The sequence below is a fragment of the Bombus flavifrons genome, chromosome 14 (assembly GCF_040668555.2).
Source record: "Bombus flavifrons isolate JBK064 chromosome 14, iyBomFlav1_principal, whole genome shotgun sequence".
NCBI classification, from domain to species: Eukaryota; Metazoa; Arthropoda; class Insecta; order Hymenoptera; family Apidae; genus Bombus; species Bombus flavifrons.
The window spans coordinates 5792067-5810594 of record NC_138455.1 but is presented as its reverse complement, the minus strand read 5'-3'; the positions used below and the strand labels follow the sequence as shown (position 1 = coordinate 5810594).

Sequence of the window (18528 nt, the reverse complement as noted above, 5' to 3'; positions counted from 1 at the left end):
ATGAGTTACAAATAGCAAAAAATTACCAATTTTCATAAAGCTGCATACATATATAAATTTTAAAAAACATTGTTCATATCAATTTCTTACAATTATACAATTAAGTTCAATTATACAATTAAGTTATCAAGCCGTTTTAATTAATTATTCATGACAATTTTTAAATAATAAGAATTTAAAGAAGAAGAAATATTTAAAGATAGATTACACTGTTAAACAAACTGGACGGAAAGAAGAACAAATGGTTTCTTCGTTAGTAACCGAACGTGGTTGAAATCTTGGCACGATAGATGCGAACATGTCATCTAAAAATAGCAGGCCTGCTTAGACTTTGAGAAAAGAAAGTTTTTGCGCCGCGACACAGACCACCTTCGGGAAATCCCCGTGAGGATGTCAGTAAGCGTCTTTACTGACATCTAGTCTGGATCGGTGAGTTCACTTTGGCATTTAAACCAAAAAGATAATATTCTTAGAATAAGCAGAAAGAATTGTAACAAGCTACTAAAACAAATTCCAATCTAGAATGAATCACTATCCTATATAGAAAATTCAAACATTTTTAAATATCGAGAGATCGATTAATATGTATAATATTGAGAATTAATGAATTTAAATATCGATAGCAAGCTATAAATCTAATTGAAGTCCATGTATTTATTTGCTCAACAACTTTGTTTGTGGTGAAATTAATAAAGGAAGAGTTCGCTATATAAACAAATAATTTGTTGTTCTTGAAGATTAATTTGTTTTTTTAGCAAAAGCGTGAATATCTGTTATTAAATCTGTCAAACTGAGATTGTTACAAAATTATTTACTATGAAAGTAGATGTAATGCAACAATAATTTTCAATGACACAGATTAATACAATCACAATCTTGGCTTTAAACTTACAGCTTACTATAATTATGTATTATTTATTTTATGTGTATGTGTACTTTGCGAGGAATGCTTCTATTAAATGACAGTATTCTGATATCAAAATCGCAGGAGACGATGCTGGTTATAAGTATTGTTCGTAAAAATGATACAGAAAGTGTCTTTAGCAATGAAACTGTACGTGAATCATTGCGAAGCGTTTCTCTAAAGTTTCTAGCTATTCCATTTAAAATTGATTGCGTCTTCTTGCTGGTTCTCTTTTGTGCATTTTCAACTCCAAATCATCGTGATTATCTTCAAAGCATACAGGGCAATATAGATCGCCGTGACAACCTAAACATCGCTGTAAATCTTTAGTTTGTTCACACATTACGCAGCTAGGTTTTTCATCTTCATCATCAGTATGTTTTGCCTCCTGTTTGTTAAATTTTAATCAGAACACTGTATGTACATATTTATCCATAAAAATCAGTTTCACATACCTCGAGTTCCATTTCTTCCAATTCATCCTCTTCTAAGTCTTTCTCATATTTTTTCTCCAATTCTGCTTCTGCCAAAGCTTTCCCAATTAATTTCTTTGTTACGTGTTTCTCATCATCATTGTCATCATTAGCTGAATGCTAAAACAACAGAAATTTGCTTATACTATTGTTCATCGTACAAACTTATTGCTTATTATTGATTTTATACTTCTATAGGTTTTTCACTAATGCCTTGTAGTGATCTTAGCCTTGCTTGAATTTCGCTAACCGAATCGCTGCTCGAGGATAGTTCCAATTGATTCAAATATTCCTGTATTAAATCGTCTGTTTTCTGTTGGTCTGTTCTGGTATCTACTTGCTGCATCTACAAAGAATAATACACTTGTTTCGATCATACTTAGAACACAATAATTTTATGGTATTCTTTTATTACATATTAACGTACATTTATTCTGTGCTGCCTAACATCTGGGTCTTCATCCTTTAGCAATGCTAATCTCCGTTTTATCTCATCTACACTTAAAGCTGTAGTTTTGTCTTCCTCCTTCAATTTTCTTAATCTTTCAACTATCTCTTGATCAGCTGGTTCTAACCCAGTTTTAAATCTATCCCAATGATTTGTATGTTTGTACATTACAATAGGAGGCTTCACAGGGTTCTCCAACAAGTCCAGTCTATATGAATCAAGCATATTAAATTATTTTACTTATAATTATTCACAAAAGTATTTGAATACTTGCAGAAATTTATAAATATATATATTATACGTCTTATACATATTGGTTATATATAATTATTGTATATTTAATTATATACGTTTGACCAATATAATCATGATAGTAGTGTCTTGTTACAATTATAATGGAATTTTAAAATGTTTTATCTAACATATATAATATATACATAAAAGTTTTCTGTGGTAACTGTAATTACAAATATTTTCATGCTTATCTTTGAAGAATATATTACTTTTTTGTAATGTCCACTGGAGCCATTGGTTCTTCGTGGCCATTCATTTCGATATTATTATTAAAGCTTGAGGTACTTGTAAAATTATATTTATTAAAGCAACGTCCACAGACTTTTTTCACCCCTTTATCTGGAATATTACATTTATATTTGAGGCACTTACTGCAACATGAAAAACCACAGCCGGGACAAGCAACCTAAGTAATATCAGAACAATAAAACATAATGGAAAGAAAAGTTAAAAGCTATTCTAGTTTCTGATAATCAGATTAAACTAACTAAAAAAGCTATGTGCAAGAAATGATGTGATGATATGGTACAACTTAACCTATAAATTGCAAGCGATTCTATTAACAAAAATGATAACTTACTTCTCTTGTGAAGAAGGAAAATTTCGTTTGACAAATATTACAAGACATACTGAATCTATTTTTCAAACTTTAATACGTTGTCATCACAAATGTGACAGAAAATTATTCAACATATTTTATCTTTGAAAATTTCTGACGTACAAACGTTCGAGTTAATAGGAATCGATTACAGTACCAAATTCGAAACTGGATAAGAGAAAGAGAATATATGCTTCATTTTAAACAAAATTATTGTCAAATATTTTATCTCAATTAATTACGTATCATATTGCTAAACAATAAAAGTAATAAATAAAGAAATAAGTTTTTGAAATAATGAACATAGGAAAAGAAATTTGTATTTCAGAAATATCTGATGTCACTATTTTACAGTTCTTCAAGTTGTATCATGCCAATGCCTAACTTCAATCATATTATATAAATGAAAACCACCAAAGTGTTTAAATCTACATTTCACTATTGTTCTCAAGGTTAAACTTTTGAGAACCAAAAATTATTGACATTATTTCTGCAGCCTTGGAATATTTGACGTATAGAATTCGAAAATACTTATAACAATATATAACTAATGTATTATACTGAGTACATTGTTTATCATCATTTTCATTTTCTTTTCCATGTTCTAATTTTGTTTAATTTTTAACGATTAACTATTGTTTAACTGACTTTGATCGATATTATAAGCTGCAATTATTATTTAAAGGCAGCAAATACAATAATTTGTCCACTAGGCTTAGTTAGTCGATAAGTTAGTTCTTTACAAAATAAATTATTATTCTAAATCAACAGCTCTTACCGCTTTTCCTTTTCCATTTTAGTTAACGATACGTAAATTAATTATTAAACGATATCTTTTAAAATAGTGTTATACTATTACTTATACTATTATTATATAGTTAATAACTATCCTTTTTCAGACATATGATAGGTAAAACTTAACAACTTTCCTTGAAAATAAGAAGAAAATGACCTTATCTTTTATAATGTAAGTGATTTCTAGTTCCTTTAAAACTTTTTAATTAATTCAGCTGCGTTTTCCTCTCTGTACAAGAAAAGAAAAAGATTTATAAGTATTCCCAACTTTAATTAATAAATTTGTTAATAAATCTGATAACATAATACAGATAATTTGCATCTTTAAAGTTGCCGTCGATTATATACAACTAACATTATTACAACGCAATTAATAGCAATATGTTTGTGCATAACGTTTATGAGATATTTGTTTGTTAATTACTGGAAAATTAGAAAAGCTAATAATAGCGAAAATATTGCAGAATCGCAATACTCTTGTTACTGGTGTATTATAAAAAGATCTTCATAAACGTTCAATAAAAGTTAATCAAGTGATTAATTAACAGCCAGCCCAGTATTTCTAGAATTACCGATACCAATCCTTTAATGAGAAGTGTCGCACGAGGGACTATAACGCAACCTATTATACCTGTTTAAGATTAAATTAGTTGTTGTAAGTTTGAATAATTCATCTGTCCTAGTCCCACACTGTCTATCTCTCCTATTGTCGTTCATTTCATCTGTCCTCGTCACACATTGATGCCTTCCTTATTCCACTCGGGCCTTACTTTGTCCTTGTCGCAAAATAATGCTTTCCTTGTCTATGAACGCCTAATATGTCGCCATCTACTGCTGGATACACCAAGTTACGGTTCCTACCGCTCATGCTAGATGGCAGCACATGGATTATTAGTAGACTAGGAAAGCATCAGTGTGCAAAAAGGACAGAGTAGGACGTGAGTGGAACAAGGAAGACATCAATGTGCGACAAGGACAGATGATGCAAACAACAATAGAAAGAAAGAAAGATGGACAATATGCAACAAAGACAGACGATACAGACGACAGTAGAAAGAACGAGTGACAGTGTGCGACAAGGACGGACGATATGAACGACAGTAGGAGAGATAAATAGTGTGAGACTAGGGCAGATGAATTGTTCAAACTTACAACTAATTTAAGGCTATTTTTTAAGAGTTGGTAGTTCTAGAAATGCTGAGCAGACTATTAAATAATTAATCACTTGATTAACTTTCATTGAACGTGCATTAAAGTCTTTTTATAATATACATACTATATAAAAGTTAAAATTTAACAATATCTTCGCGATTATTTATCTATCTTACTTAATTAATGTTATAAGCGTGTAATACAATATATTTGTTAACTGATCCTTATAAACTATTTACATAAACTTTAATTTATTCTTTTATATTTAATTTTTACATAGTAATATAATACCAACAATGTATTTTATAATATATTTATGATATGTATGTATATGTATAACATTTATTTTATACATAAAATATATACAAGTGTATAATGTATATGAAACAAAATATATGAAACAATTTGCGGGACGTCTTTCGTCTTCTTGTCTTTGACGAGAAATTCGTGTAATTTGATGAAAATTTGATGAAACAGAATAAATTATTATTCTAAATAAGCAGCGCTAACTGTTTCCCCCTTCCCATTATGGTTAATGATCTTTGAACTAATTGTTACAAATTTTCTTTTAAAATAGTATTATATTATTATTTATACTGTTATTATATAATTATTTATTACCAATTTTTAAGATGTTTCAAGTGAAACTTATCAGCTTTTCTTTAAGACTTTAAAATAAGATGATTATCTTTTATAATGTAAGTAACTTTTAGTTTGTCTAAAATTTGTTAAATTCATCTTTATTTTTATTTCAAAATAACAAGAAGATTTATAGCTATTCGTAACTTCAATTGAAGAATTTCTTAATAAAATTCATGATGATACAAAAAGCTACTTTTATTTTTAAAGGTGTTACCAGTAATGTATCATTAATTGAGTTGGAATAGGACGCACTTAGAGGCAATAAAGAGACTATTCTTGGAATACTTTTTGGTTAACCGTTGGCCTTTAAAATTTGATAATTAGTTTGGAATAATTACTACTTAAGAAAATTAGCAGAAAGGATCATTAGGATCAAAGGCAATAAGAAGGTAAAGAACTTTCTACAATTATTTAATATATATTAATTATTTAATTATTATAATTATCAAATATGTAGTATATACATAAAACTTTATTTCTGCATTGTTTCCAAGAAATGGCGTTCGTATCGTCTGACCACGTCTCACCATCCTTGTCGTATATTTCACCCCCTTTGCCTAAGTGGTGTGTATATATATATATGTATATATATATATGTCGGAGATGAAAGGACAACAGAGCCTTCCTTTTGGAATTTTGGGAAAATCAATCATTCAATCTGATTGTATTTGTTCGAGATTTGTGATAATGAGCTTGTGCTCGAGGCGACAACCAGTCGCCTGTCACGTAAAATTAAAGCTTAGGTTTTAAAGACACGAAGGTTGAGCCGTGGCACAACTTTATATTTCTTTTCTATCGAACTTTATTAAATAATACAACTTTATAAGCACAGTTTACGCGACTGATCTGAGAGATGTTGACTGATGAGAGTTTGTAATTTCAGTCCCGAGATGTTCTCGTATTATTACGGAGGAAAGCTCGGTGTGGGTATACCCTTTCCCGTTAGGTAAATACCCGCTTTTCCCCCGTAATTTGTATGAACGTATAATAAACCTAAGGACTATTTCAAGGACCATCCATAAATCAATAACACTTACAGGGTCAATAAACTAAAAGTTTGTTTATGGTGGGTCCTTGAGGTTATTGACGTCACACTTCCCGCTAGCAACTTTCCCTCAAGGGCGGCTAGCATCCTTCTCTAACCATCAACATGGAAATTGATCAATTAACAGTAACGTCAATTTTCCTCACTTTCCGAACGAAAGCATCTCCCCACGAATCCGATGATCTCGTGTCCTTAGACACCCCCCATCATAGTTTTCCTCTGCAGCAGCATCGTGACGGAAAGTCATTCTCTCGTGAGGTCTGATTAGCGAGTTACATAGCGTCTTTACGCTCGGTGAACATTCTACGTTTTAACAAAGAGTTGGTTTAATAATACTTGTACCGTAAACAAGCAAGTTGAGTACAACTTGGGCTTTGGAAAAAGCGCATTTTGTTATCCCGTTGACCGCGGATTCGTTATTGAACCTAGGATCATTGTCATTAGCATCTCGAGTATCTAATTACCACGGTTACTTGTCAAATTCTGCAATAATCATATTTGCACTAGTCAGTATCTTCTCTATTGCATACAACAATGTCTAGTCCAAACGAAAATTCGTTTCACGCCCCTAACCCTAATCATAATGTAAACCCGACATATATATACACACATATATGTTTATATGTATATATCCATCTTTGCTGTTCCGCATTATTTCCTTCCTTGTCCCACACGCTAAATATATCTGACTTTGTCGCACAATATTGCGTTCCTTGTCTACAGACAATCCATGTACTGCCACTTAGAGAATACGGGAGGACCGCAGCTTGCAGCACAAGATAGATGACATACAAGGTGTGCCCATAGACAAATAACGCAATATTGTGTGACCATGTAAACCTGCATCGCAAGAAGGAGATGGTATACGACAAGGATAAATATAATATAAAAATTATGGGAGGATGCATCTCTTCATACACTACATACGATAATTGTTAATAATTAATTATTTAGTAAAAAAATAGTCTGTGAAATCACTACAAGCACATGCGAATGTTATCTAGAATTTTAATACATAAATACTAATTTATTTTATAACATCGCTTTAATTTTTCAGAGAATTTCGTATTGTTATGTCATATTAAATTACAGACGTTAATATTTTTAAAATACTTAAGCGTCCGAGAATTTGAAAAATAAAATGTAACTATATTTGAAAAAGAAAAAGATGCAAATTTTGTACGGAGGATAATGTTATTAAATAAAATATTATTGTATATGTAATTTTATTATGTAATTCGTAAAAATTATTAGAGCTACATTTATAAATATTGAATAAAATTTAATTTTTTCGTCGTATGTAATAGCTTTATATTTGTACATTATTCTTTTTATAAAAGTCAAAATAAATATGAATGCGTAAAAAAGTTAAGTTTAAAGAACTTCTATTATCTAAAACGATTTTTCAAATAACGTTCGTTTTTATATGTGACTTTAGACTTCGTAAACTTTAATATTAAACAAAAATAGAACCTTTAGAATAGGTACAGCGAGTTTCTCCTCATTCTTTTATTTATATTCTTCTTTCCCAACCTTTTTTACAAAACATTAACTTCAAATTTTCTTTTTATCTCATTTTAGATTTAAAACATACCACTTTTTTTTAAAACTGCCACTCTGTATTTTTTCTGCGCCACTATATCGAATACATTCGTATCTCGTAACCTGTTACCTCGCGAACGCCACCTCACTACGTCGTAGTCGTGTGAATGTGATCGAACGAATCGAACGCATCGAACCCGTGGTGGAAAGTAGATACACAACCACAATTGTTTCTTTTTCTATTCACTATCTCTATTTTGCGATTGTCGATGTAAACTTTTCCACTTTTCTTCATTCAAGAAATCTCCGATTCACTGGAAACACAAATTCGGTCATAAATATAAATAGTTAATGGAACTATAAATTCAGTTGTAAATGTAAATGGTGACTAAAGTGTTAATGATCGATCAACGATCGATCTATCAGATGATTCTGACACGATCTATTCACAGTGAACAACGAAGAACCGTGACAAGATCAATTATTATTTCTCTCTACCTTATCATCTCGACTTAGTGAGTCATAATTGTGGTAATGACATTTGTGTCACACGCGGCATACACTCTACATTTCACCTGCTAAACGCTTTCTCAAGGTCCCCGTATTTATATGTATGCATCTTGAGACAACTTCATTTAATGCGCCTACACATCATCGATGGTTGTACATTTTTTCATTTAGTTTCTTAGAGAATATCTCGTTCACTAGATTCAATTCGATCGCATCACAGCTTTATTTACACTGGACTGGACCATTTTCATTTGCCTTATCCCTCTCCCAACGATACACGTAAGTGTCCCTACTACGATTTTCCATTTCTCACACATTAATTTCAATCTCGTTCTTATTATACGTAACACGACCCGCTGTTTAATCTTCTGAACTCTTTTTTGATTATTATGCGCGTCGTAGAATTGCATATAGCTGTCCTTTATCATCTCGCGATCGTTATCTACTTGGTAATAATAGGTTAGTTTGACATCGCGTTCGAAGTGTGTAGATACGTAAGATACGCGTAGTAATAAAATATTTTTTCTCGAGCGAATGCAACTTTCACCGACATTGTCACTGTAATTCTTGTACGTTATTCAAAAGTTTAATTTATTTTGTGATTTGTATTTTTGACTGTGATATTTTTTGTATGTGGATTTTTGGTACTTTAAGCCTATGTATGTGTAATGTAAATTTGTTTTATTGTATAGGATGCTATCGTCTCATTAATGAAATAGAAGGATTTAGAGCTGTGTTTAACATTCAAGGTTAATTAAGATATTGGATAAAATTAGAATATTGTTAAAATGATGGACATTGATCCACCACAGTTTGTATCTAAAGATGATGAAGTTCAATATTGGATGGAACTTGCTCACCAGATACATAGAAGGTAAATTATTTTTACATTTCTGTGTATTAAAAATGCAGTGTATTATTATATATTCATTGAAAACTATAGAATAAAATTATATATATATGTATGTATATATGTATTATATATGATGAGTTGTTCAGAAGATACATTTAAAACTCCATGAATTTAAAAGTATAAAAAAGTGATGATGTTACAAATATCGTTTTTTACAATTTACCTTACAATTCACTATTATTTATGTTACTTTTAGAACAAATAAATTTATGAAGATAAGTAATTTGTTTTTTAAAAGTTAAACAATTATTAAGAAATTAATAAACAGTAAATTAGTTTGACTCCTCAGAGACTCGTATGCTTCTTTACAAATGCTTCTTCATAAATATTAAACTTATAAAAAAATTAGTCTTGTAGTTAGTCTTTGGTCAATGCATTTAGTAAATCTTATTGTAATATTACAGGAAAGAGGATATAGAAAGAGAGTTGGAGGAATTTCAAGAAAATTCACAGCTCTTAGAGAAAGAACTGGAAGCATCCTTAGAACAAGCAGAAAAGAATAACAGGGAATTACGACAACGAAACACAAGACTAGCCACTGAAGTTGAACAATTAAGAACAAGATTAGATCAACAAACAGCAGACTGTGCAATGTTTCAAGGGAAAGCTCAGGACTTACAGACTCAACATGACCATTTATTAAAGTACATAAGGGAATTAGAACAAAAAAATGACGACTTGGAAAGAGCTCATAGGTATTTGAAAATTAGATTGTTATTTTTACATCTGCTAAGTAAATGTAGAATATTTAATATAATATGTATTCTACCCATCTTAATTTTGTAGAATAAATAGGGTAACAGAGGAGGAGATAGAAGCCAAACTTAATTCTGCCATTGAAAAGAATGCTTTGTTAGAATCAGAACTTGACGAAAAGGAAGCTCTGAAAGTTATAGTACAGAGATTAATGGATGAAATTAGAGGTCGAATAACTAATTGATTTGAATAATTGATGATTAAATCGTTTCTAATAATTCATTCATTACAGATTTAAAACAGGAAATTCAAGTTCAAGAAAGGCATCAACCAGACAATGATAAGTCAGCTGATAGAGTTCGTAATCATGTTGATAGTAATAAACTTCAAGTCGAATTGGAAACACATATGTCGCCTAGTAGCCCAATAGTACCACAAACTATACCTCCAAATAATACAGCAACTTCGCCATTAAAAAGTAAGATACATAATACTCTTCGTAAAACTAAGCGCATGTTTTGCTTTGGGCCTAAAAGCTGATTCTTATCATTATTAAGGATAATAATCAGCAAAAATAGTACTTATCTCTAACACATTAAATGGATAACAGACAAAAAGTTTTAATCTAATTAACTTTTTAATGTAATGTATATTTTTTGTAACCACTTGACATTTTTTTCTTTTATGATAACTGAATTTGCTTATTTATCGGTATTTAAGGTTGACTAAACAAAAGATTGGTCTAACATTTGTGCTTGATTAATATATCTTTATATGCTTTAATTAATTTCATCTTTCTGTATATATATCTATATATATGATATTGTTATCAATGAAATAAAAATTATTTTAACAAACTTGTTCTTTATTTTAGTTTTTAAATATTATACTTCAAATACATACTTTTTTTTTTACTGAATTATCATAGTATAGCATCTTTACTTCTTATTTTGATATCTTATCAGTGAGTGTCTGTAGTAATTTGTATCTTTTTTCCTGTTTGCAATTAGTTGGAAACAGAGTTGTAGGTGGTGTAACTGGAAACAACAATAATAATAATAATAATAATAATAATAATAACGTGAATTCACCATTGGCACCATGCACAAGAATATTAGCAATGAATATGATTGGTGACCTTATGAGAAAAGTTGGTGTAAGTATAGTCATTATTTTCTATATATATATTACAGTGCTTTTGTTTCAAAAGCGTTTTTGATGTACAAGAATAGCTTAAAGCATGGCTTGTGTATCTTTGAGTTTTAAACATTATATTTTAGTTGCCGTAAATATTGTGTTTTGCACTGGCAACTGTTTTATTTTGTATGGTTTATTTCCCTTTTGATTTTGTCTAAGCACCAGATTTATTTTATATGAAATACTTATAAGATTTTTTAATCATCAGTTGATGATACTGGTAGTGTGATGTAGCTGGTGTTTTGGTAGCTTGACAGGTGGATCTGCATGGACTGTAGAAGGGTAAAGTGCACTTGTCCGGGTGGGAAAAAAACAATTTCCACTACACCTACTGATTTACCATCCGTCCAGGTTCACATACCTACTCATTGTATACGGCAACAACCTAGATCAACTAAGTGCTGATCAAGTTTTGTGTGTACAGGTCTTTATTTGATTTCTTTTGCTTTCTATTATGTTTTTTCTGTACACATCACACATGGTTCCTTGCTTCCTGCTTTAATTGTCTTCCATGTAACTAGTATCACCAACTCTAAAAAGCCCTTAATATTTTGAATAAGGGTAAATAACGATAATATTTTTAAGAAGAATGATAATATTTCATTTAACAATAAATGTTTGATCATATAGGCGTTGGAGAATAAGTTAAATACATGTCAAAATCCATCTCGAGAGGATCAAGCCGTTCGTGATCTTTACAGGTAACATTAGAACAATATTATAATTTTAAAACGTCATTGTTTTTATAATGTTATGCACTGCGTGTATTCGAAGCAAGAAATATCATGTATCAAACATCCGAGAATGAATGTTGAAAAAAATTAATAAGTGTTTTGTACGAATATTTTCTTTAATGAGGGGATTTAAAATGATATTGTTTAAAATGATACATGATAGTCGTATTAAATCAACTGTACTTATTATTAGCTTTATGTCTACTTTTAGTTACGTAGTGCTTCTTGTGAACATTTAATTTACGAATTTATAGATAATGATAGCTTTTCATGATCCCAATTCTGTAGCTTTTTAGTTGTTATAAATGTTCAAATTATTAAGAAGACTGCATCACACTTCGAACAGCTCGTTTTATTGCTTATGCTACTAATTAAAATGGAGCATCTTGTTTTTATGTCTGTATGTGTAAATCGTTCTGTATGTCTAGTTGTTAGTAATATCCTCAGATAAAGCGATCAAAATTAATGAATATGATATTAGAAAGTAAGCTAAATTTCAAGAGCTTTCATATTAATTTCATTTCCTTTAATATCATTTAATAATTCTTTCTGATTCCATAACTCAACATTATCGTTTATTATATGTTAATTTAAATGTATGTCTAATATAACAGGCTTACTATTAACTGTCTAGCTTTCCTTTGTGATTTAAAAAGTACAATATACTTTTATTGTAATCTGTTAAGATCTTAATAATCAGATATAAAAAAAGAAAGCTTTAAGTAATTTTAGAGTATTTTAAAGTACATGTAATGTATCTGTAAAATACATTAAGTTATTTTAAAGTATGCTTCTTTATTTGACCCTGTATTTTTTTTATAACAAATTATGAAAAATTTTAACATGGTTATTAAGATCTTCAATCAAATTAATGTCTATTTCAAATAGTTCCACATACGTACTAAATGTATGTAGAATATTAGTATGATATGTAAGACCAATAGAAGCACTTGCTATTGTATACATACATGTTATAGATATACCAAAAATAATTTTTAAAGACCAAGATTTTTGAATTAATTGCATTACAGAATTTAGCTTCCAAAATTAAAGTCTATCTTTGTAAATTGAAATGAATGTGAATTTTAGTAAAGATCTTCTATTTTTCATTTTTTCATACATTATAAAATAAACGTAATTTAAGTATCCCTGATATTATTAAGTTCTTTCAAAAAAAAATCTTTTCAAAAGCTACTAGATTTTAATAGAAGTAATTACTGAATTTTATATATCACCAATATGGAAATAAGTTAAAAAACTTACATATTCCATAGTATATATATAGTTGTATATAGTAACTGTATATACTTCTTAAAAGTAATGATTTGTGCAATGAAATTAAAACATTTTTGTAGATTATAAGACGAACTGATGCAAAGTATGTAACATCAATTATAATGACTAATTTGTTACTAAAATATCTTGTTTCTGAAAAAGAGTGTTAGTAAAAAAAATTGATGGCTCTAAAATCTACTAAAATTTTAATGTTGAATTGGAATAGTACTCTTTGAAAATTCAACTTTTAAATTGATGTCTATAATTTATTCTCTGTAATGTAAAACAAAGAAATATCAATTAACAAACTTTTTTGCATTCATAACATGTTGCCCTGCATGATATTTATGTATCATTTTCTTGTATTTCTTGTCAGTAATGTTCACAAATTGTATGCAATAAAATTGACCAGAATATTTTTTATACCAAACTGCTTACATTATATTAAATCTGCACAATATAGAACTTACATCTCGTCTTTGTTTCATTCAAGTTATGTATTAACATCAAATATTTAATGTAAATAAGACACATCTTGAACACACATTTTGAAAAAAAGAAAGCGAGCCTCATTGAATTATTATTCAAGGTACCTTTCATACGCATGTTGTACAGTTTATGCACTATTCATAAACGTATGCAGCATTTCTCAATCATTTGCTCTGCTTCTTCTCTCACCATTAGTTGTGTATAATTTAATTTATTAAACAAAATAATCAAAGAATGTTAGGTATAACATAAGCAATTTAAAACAAAAAAGAAATGTTTCTGAAGTATCTAAATATTATATTGCATGAAATACTTTTAGAATAAGATTGGGAAATGCTGGTTTAAATAAACATATTTGTTTATTATACTTAAATGTTTATAAACAATGTTTCCAACCGTAAGGAGATAACAAAAGCATATTGGATTTTTTGTAATTAGGACTAGACGGCAAGTTCGAGGTTTTGCCTCTGGCAACAGCAACCACATTCGATTATAAACAACGGATAATATTCCAATAATAAATTTATGCATTATATTCGTATGACTACTAATTCGTGTTATTTTAATTTAAAATCTCACTCATTAATTTATTACAAATTTCTATAAGATACAAAGAAAACTATTTAATTTAATTATTTAATTGCCTTTTACATGAAGTTTGCAATTTTTGAGGATTACTTGTCTCTTTTTCATCACGGTTCAGAAGTATACTTGGTAATATTTTATGGAGGAAATTCGTAAATAAACATTCGAGATTGTAAGTATTAATATCATAATTTAATAAAATTCATCATTGTGATAAGTGATAATTTTAGATAATTATTACCATTACATTGTGTAGATATTCACAAATAATATTAAGGGAGAACACCAGTTATCTTTCAGATAAAATTTTGCAATTTGGAAAAGATTTTTATCAAAAGATTATCATATCGTAAAATTTATATTTGTTTCTCTATTACTTCACAAACAAACTATAAGAAATTTTAGTTTGAGAAATTCTTTTTGTCAGAATTACTAACATTTCATTGTAACAGTAACCAGAAGAAACTATCTGTTCTGTATATTGTGTATTTTTAGAAGATCCATTATTTTTGTTATTAAGTATTTTGTATTATTATGTTTACATATTCGTATCTTGCGAATGCCTTCAACTTATGTCTGAATATGTGTTTTTTATGAAAGTATTTAATTTTCCAATTATGCAACTTTCTTAAATGTAATCTGTTCCTAATCATAAAAATAATGTTCTAGTTATTGACAAAAGAAGTATGTTTATAAAATTTTATCTGAAAAATAACTGGCAATCAAATTTTGCCTAAGTATCTTCCTTTAAATAAACAATTTGTGAGCTCTAGTTTTGAATGTATAGTTTCTAGCACAATTAAAACTTCAGCTATGTTAGAAATGATATTGTAACACTAGTGCAAAATTTAGCTTTTATGGAAGTTAGATATTTATATATATATATATATTTAGGTACTTATATACATATGTCTATTTTTTAATAACAAAAAGATATCCTCTTATGTCGTAAAATAATTCAATTTTATACTTTAAAATGTGTAAAAGCTATTTAATTATTTATTTCTGTATAATTGTGTGCTTTAAGCCACTGTATAATTATAAATAGCTTCAAGTTTTGAGATATTTGTATGAAGTAGAATCATACTAACACAACTAAAAATTTAACGCATTCGATTATACTATCGGGTGAATCGAAAATTATTAATTTGTAGGTTTCGCTTAATACATAAAATAAAAATTGAAAAATGGAATATTATATTCAAATACAACAAATATTACCAATTTGCGCTAATTAACTGGGAACTGAATTTTTGAATGAGAAATTGTAACAAATTACGCAATATTTGTAATATAAATTTGTAAAAGTATAAAATGAAATATTTGTAAAATAAAAACATTGTAAATTATCTCTCAATTGATGTAGGATTAATATTCCTAGAACCTAATCTATCTTAAGTAACAGTGCATATTTCTTAACAAGATAAAAAAAGGTAAGTTAGTATTATTTTGAAGATTTATTTATGAAACGTTTATCTTTACACGAACAATGAATAGTTGACTGATTGAAATACCTTATGTAATTTTCATACAACCAGAGTTCTAGAATGGTAAACACTACATTGAATTCCTACAAAGAAACTGCCTTACTCTCTAATGCATATTTCACTAAGTATTTTATCAATAATGATAATGATGACGAATATAATAAAACTGTAATGAGAAACTAAACATTTTCGATCTTACTCAATCTTAAGAGTACTTTTAGAAGAATTAACAATTTCACTTGTCTTTTATCACGATCATTTACCTTTCGGTTTAGACTTTTTTTATCGCTTTTTTTATAAGTATTCTTACATTGTAAAGTGCAAAATGACAAAAAAGATGTGAATGAAATTAAAGGATTTGTAACTGATAACTTCTCGAAGAAATAACATACTTTCTACGTTTGTACAGTAATACCAAAGGATGAGAACTACCTACATATCAAAAACAGATTATACCAATCTTTGTATCTAGTTTTCCAGAAATCTGAAGTTTAGACACATACTATAAAGGATGATCATGTCATAACTTGTACACTGTTATGGAGTACAACATAATATGTAGTTTGGAATGAAAATGTTTCATTCACAACTGTTACGAATGATAATAATAATAGTAGTAAATGGTATGTATGGGAATTACATATTGTTTAAGCACGCTCGCCACGAATTCGTCGAGCCAGCTGAATATCCTTGGGCATGATTGTAACACGTTTCGCGTGGATAGCGCACAAATTTGTGTCTTCAAATAAACCAACCAAGTATGCTTCCGATGCTTCCTGTAAAGCTCCAATTGCAGCACTTTGAAAACGTAGATCAGTTTTGAAATCCTGTGCAATTTCACGAACCAATCTTTGGAAAGGTAATTTTCTGATCAACAATTCAGTCGATTTTTGATATCTTCTGATTTCACGAAGAGCTACTGTACCAGGCCTAAAAATTATAGTTTATTATATACATATATTACATATAGTATTTATATATGTGCTCAAAATATTATCTAATATGTACCTGTATCGATGTGGTTTTTTTACTCCACCAGTAGATGGTGCGCTCTTACGTGCTGCCTTTGTGGCTAATTGTTTACGAGGAGCTTTACCTCCTGTTGATTTACGAGCCGTCTGCTTGGTACGTGCCATTGTTTACTCTGAAACAGTACAATCTTGATTAATAAAAATTTCTTTTAAATAGAAGTTTTGAAAATACTATTTTAATCATATAATCTTTCCAAAACAGAAAGTTGTAATTGATCATATATAAGTGTGAGAAAAATAATTTCAACGCTCCAATTCCCATAGTTCAGATTGTAATGCAATATAGGGAATTCTGTTAATTCTTATGTTTTTTGATACAAAACAATTGATTGTTTACAAGTTCATTTTGACATATGTAATGAGGAAATATTGAATAACGAAAAAATATTCGTGATACTTAAAGCTAACACCTGGTGCTATTAAATTTCAAATACATATAAAAATTCAAACATCAGAAAAATATTACTAAATACTATTATATAGACCTTACAAACCTTAGTTTGTAATCTTACAGACCTTAATAATATAGATTCAAACTTTTTCCTTAACATTGTGATAACACAAAACACCTTTTCTGAGACTGCTAAGAAGCAATTATATTATAAATTAAAATATTAAAATAGATACTAAACAAGTCACTAGAATGCATCAGAATCTACAAATTATCAATTCACATATGTTATAAAATAACTAAAAAGTAGCACCTGCAGGTATCTATGGGAACTGGAGGGTTAAAGGATACGCTTGATAATAACTGAAGTAAACTATAACTTTTCGGAGTGGGACTTAAAAGGATGGTGGGGTGGAAAGGGTGGGGGTACGTTCCGTTGCTGTTCGTGCGGAGGAACCGCGCACCGAGGAACGCTGCGCATTGCGCAATGCACAAACTTTCGTTCTTCTTGCACCGACGCGATTGAAACCCATGCTAACCAGAAAAATGTATCATCTTAACAATCAACTGTTTCCCTAATCTCCTATTCATCTTCATGGTAAACATTATCACAGTCTATGAAATAAAACGAGACGAATGACACTGGTGAACTCGAGGCGAGTTGAAAGCGTCGCTTGTAAGAAAGGCTCGTGAAACGATTCCCTCCACGGAACGTCAATTGCAAAATGGAGGCAATACGACAGTACGTCGCGTTCGGAGGTAATAACTCGAGTTTCCCAGCACTTTTCACACCTTTTTAAAACACGTTGTTACGTCTATACACTCCTCGATACCGGTAATCACACACGATCATAAATAAAATGGATTTTCGACAGATTTACATACCAACTAAGGGAAAAATTCTACGAGAAGCGAGAGCTAGCACTATCCGTTTCCTTGTACTTCGATGGCAGTGGACGCTCTCCCAAGTCACGACTCCCTTGTCCCTACCCCCTAGAAATTAAATCGCGAGAGGCACGTAAGCCCGCGGTGCACTGCATCCAATCGGATGTCGGATAGCAGCTGAGCTTCATAGTGTAACACATGCGATTGGTTCAGCCTCCTACGCCTAGAGTGCGAACCGTGAAGAACCCTGTCAATTGTAATATACATGATACTACTCACAGCAGCAACCTCGTTTTTACGAATAATAATTGTCATCCTATTCTTTGTACAAATTAAGTAAATCAATATGTTTTCTGTTTTAGGGAAGAATTTGCATGATCATTGTAGAGTATTAAGAGGTGTTATCCTTGTAACAGATTGCAAAAACCCAGTTGAAATTTAT

General features: G+C 29.8%; 3 protein-coding genes across 9 annotated transcripts; 1 reads left to right on the top strand and 2 right to left on the bottom strand.

The window, feature by feature from the left end:
* Positions 1-823: 823 nt before the first annotated feature.
* On the bottom strand, positions 824-2970 carry LOC138187049 (abscission/NoCut checkpoint regulator). The gene is made up of 6 exons (XM_069127497.1): positions 2700-2970; positions 2329-2525; positions 1805-2033; positions 1568-1723; positions 1360-1497; positions 824-1292 (listed from the first exon to the last, which is right to left on the bottom strand). Exons 1-6 carry the CDS (start codon positions 2745-2747, stop codon positions 1104-1106), a joined length of 957 nt encoding a protein of 318 aa, XP_068983598.1. The 5' UTR covers positions 2748-2970; the 3' UTR covers positions 824-1103.
* A 5090-nt stretch (positions 2971-8060) lies between these two features.
* Positions 8061-15643, top strand: nudE (Nuclear distribution protein nudE). 4 transcript variants are annotated; one of them, XR_011175075.1, is made up of 9 exons: positions 8061-8408; positions 9096-9277; positions 9721-10011; positions 10103-10239; positions 10305-10490; positions 11023-11168; positions 11459-11633; positions 11840-11910; positions 14146-14195. XR_011175075.1 is itself a non-coding variant. In XM_069127496.1 (8 exons), exons 2-8 carry the CDS (start codon positions 9192-9194, stop codon positions 14201-14203), a joined length of 975 nt encoding a protein of 324 aa, XP_068983597.1. In that variant the 5' UTR covers positions 8065-8682; positions 9096-9191; the 3' UTR covers positions 14204-15643. The 4 variants fall into 4 exon arrangements, 1 of the variants encoding a protein (XP_068983597.1); XR_011175074.1 differs by having other exon boundaries at positions 8061-8682; XR_011175076.1 differs by lacking the exon at positions 8061-8408 and adding an exon at positions 8852-8972.
* Positions 15644-15730: 87 nt separating this feature from the next.
* On the bottom strand, positions 15731-18238 carry LOC138187050 (histone H3.3A). Of its 4 annotated transcripts, none has more exons than XM_069127498.1 (3): positions 18087-18238; positions 16788-16923; positions 15731-16709 (listed from the first exon to the last, which is right to left on the bottom strand). In XM_069127498.1, the coding sequence occupies exons 2-3, from the start codon at positions 16913-16915 to the stop codon at positions 16427-16429; spliced, it is 411 nt and encodes a 136-aa protein (XP_068983599.1). In that variant the 5' UTR covers positions 16916-16923; positions 18087-18238; the 3' UTR covers positions 15731-16426. The 4 variants fall into 4 exon arrangements, with proteins under 4 accessions (XP_068983599.1, XP_068983600.1, XP_068983602.1 ...); XM_069127499.1 differs by having other exon boundaries at positions 17994-18136; XM_069127501.1 differs by lacking the exon at positions 18087-18238 and adding an exon at positions 17515-17653.
* Between the last annotated feature and the right edge of the window lie 290 nt (positions 18239-18528).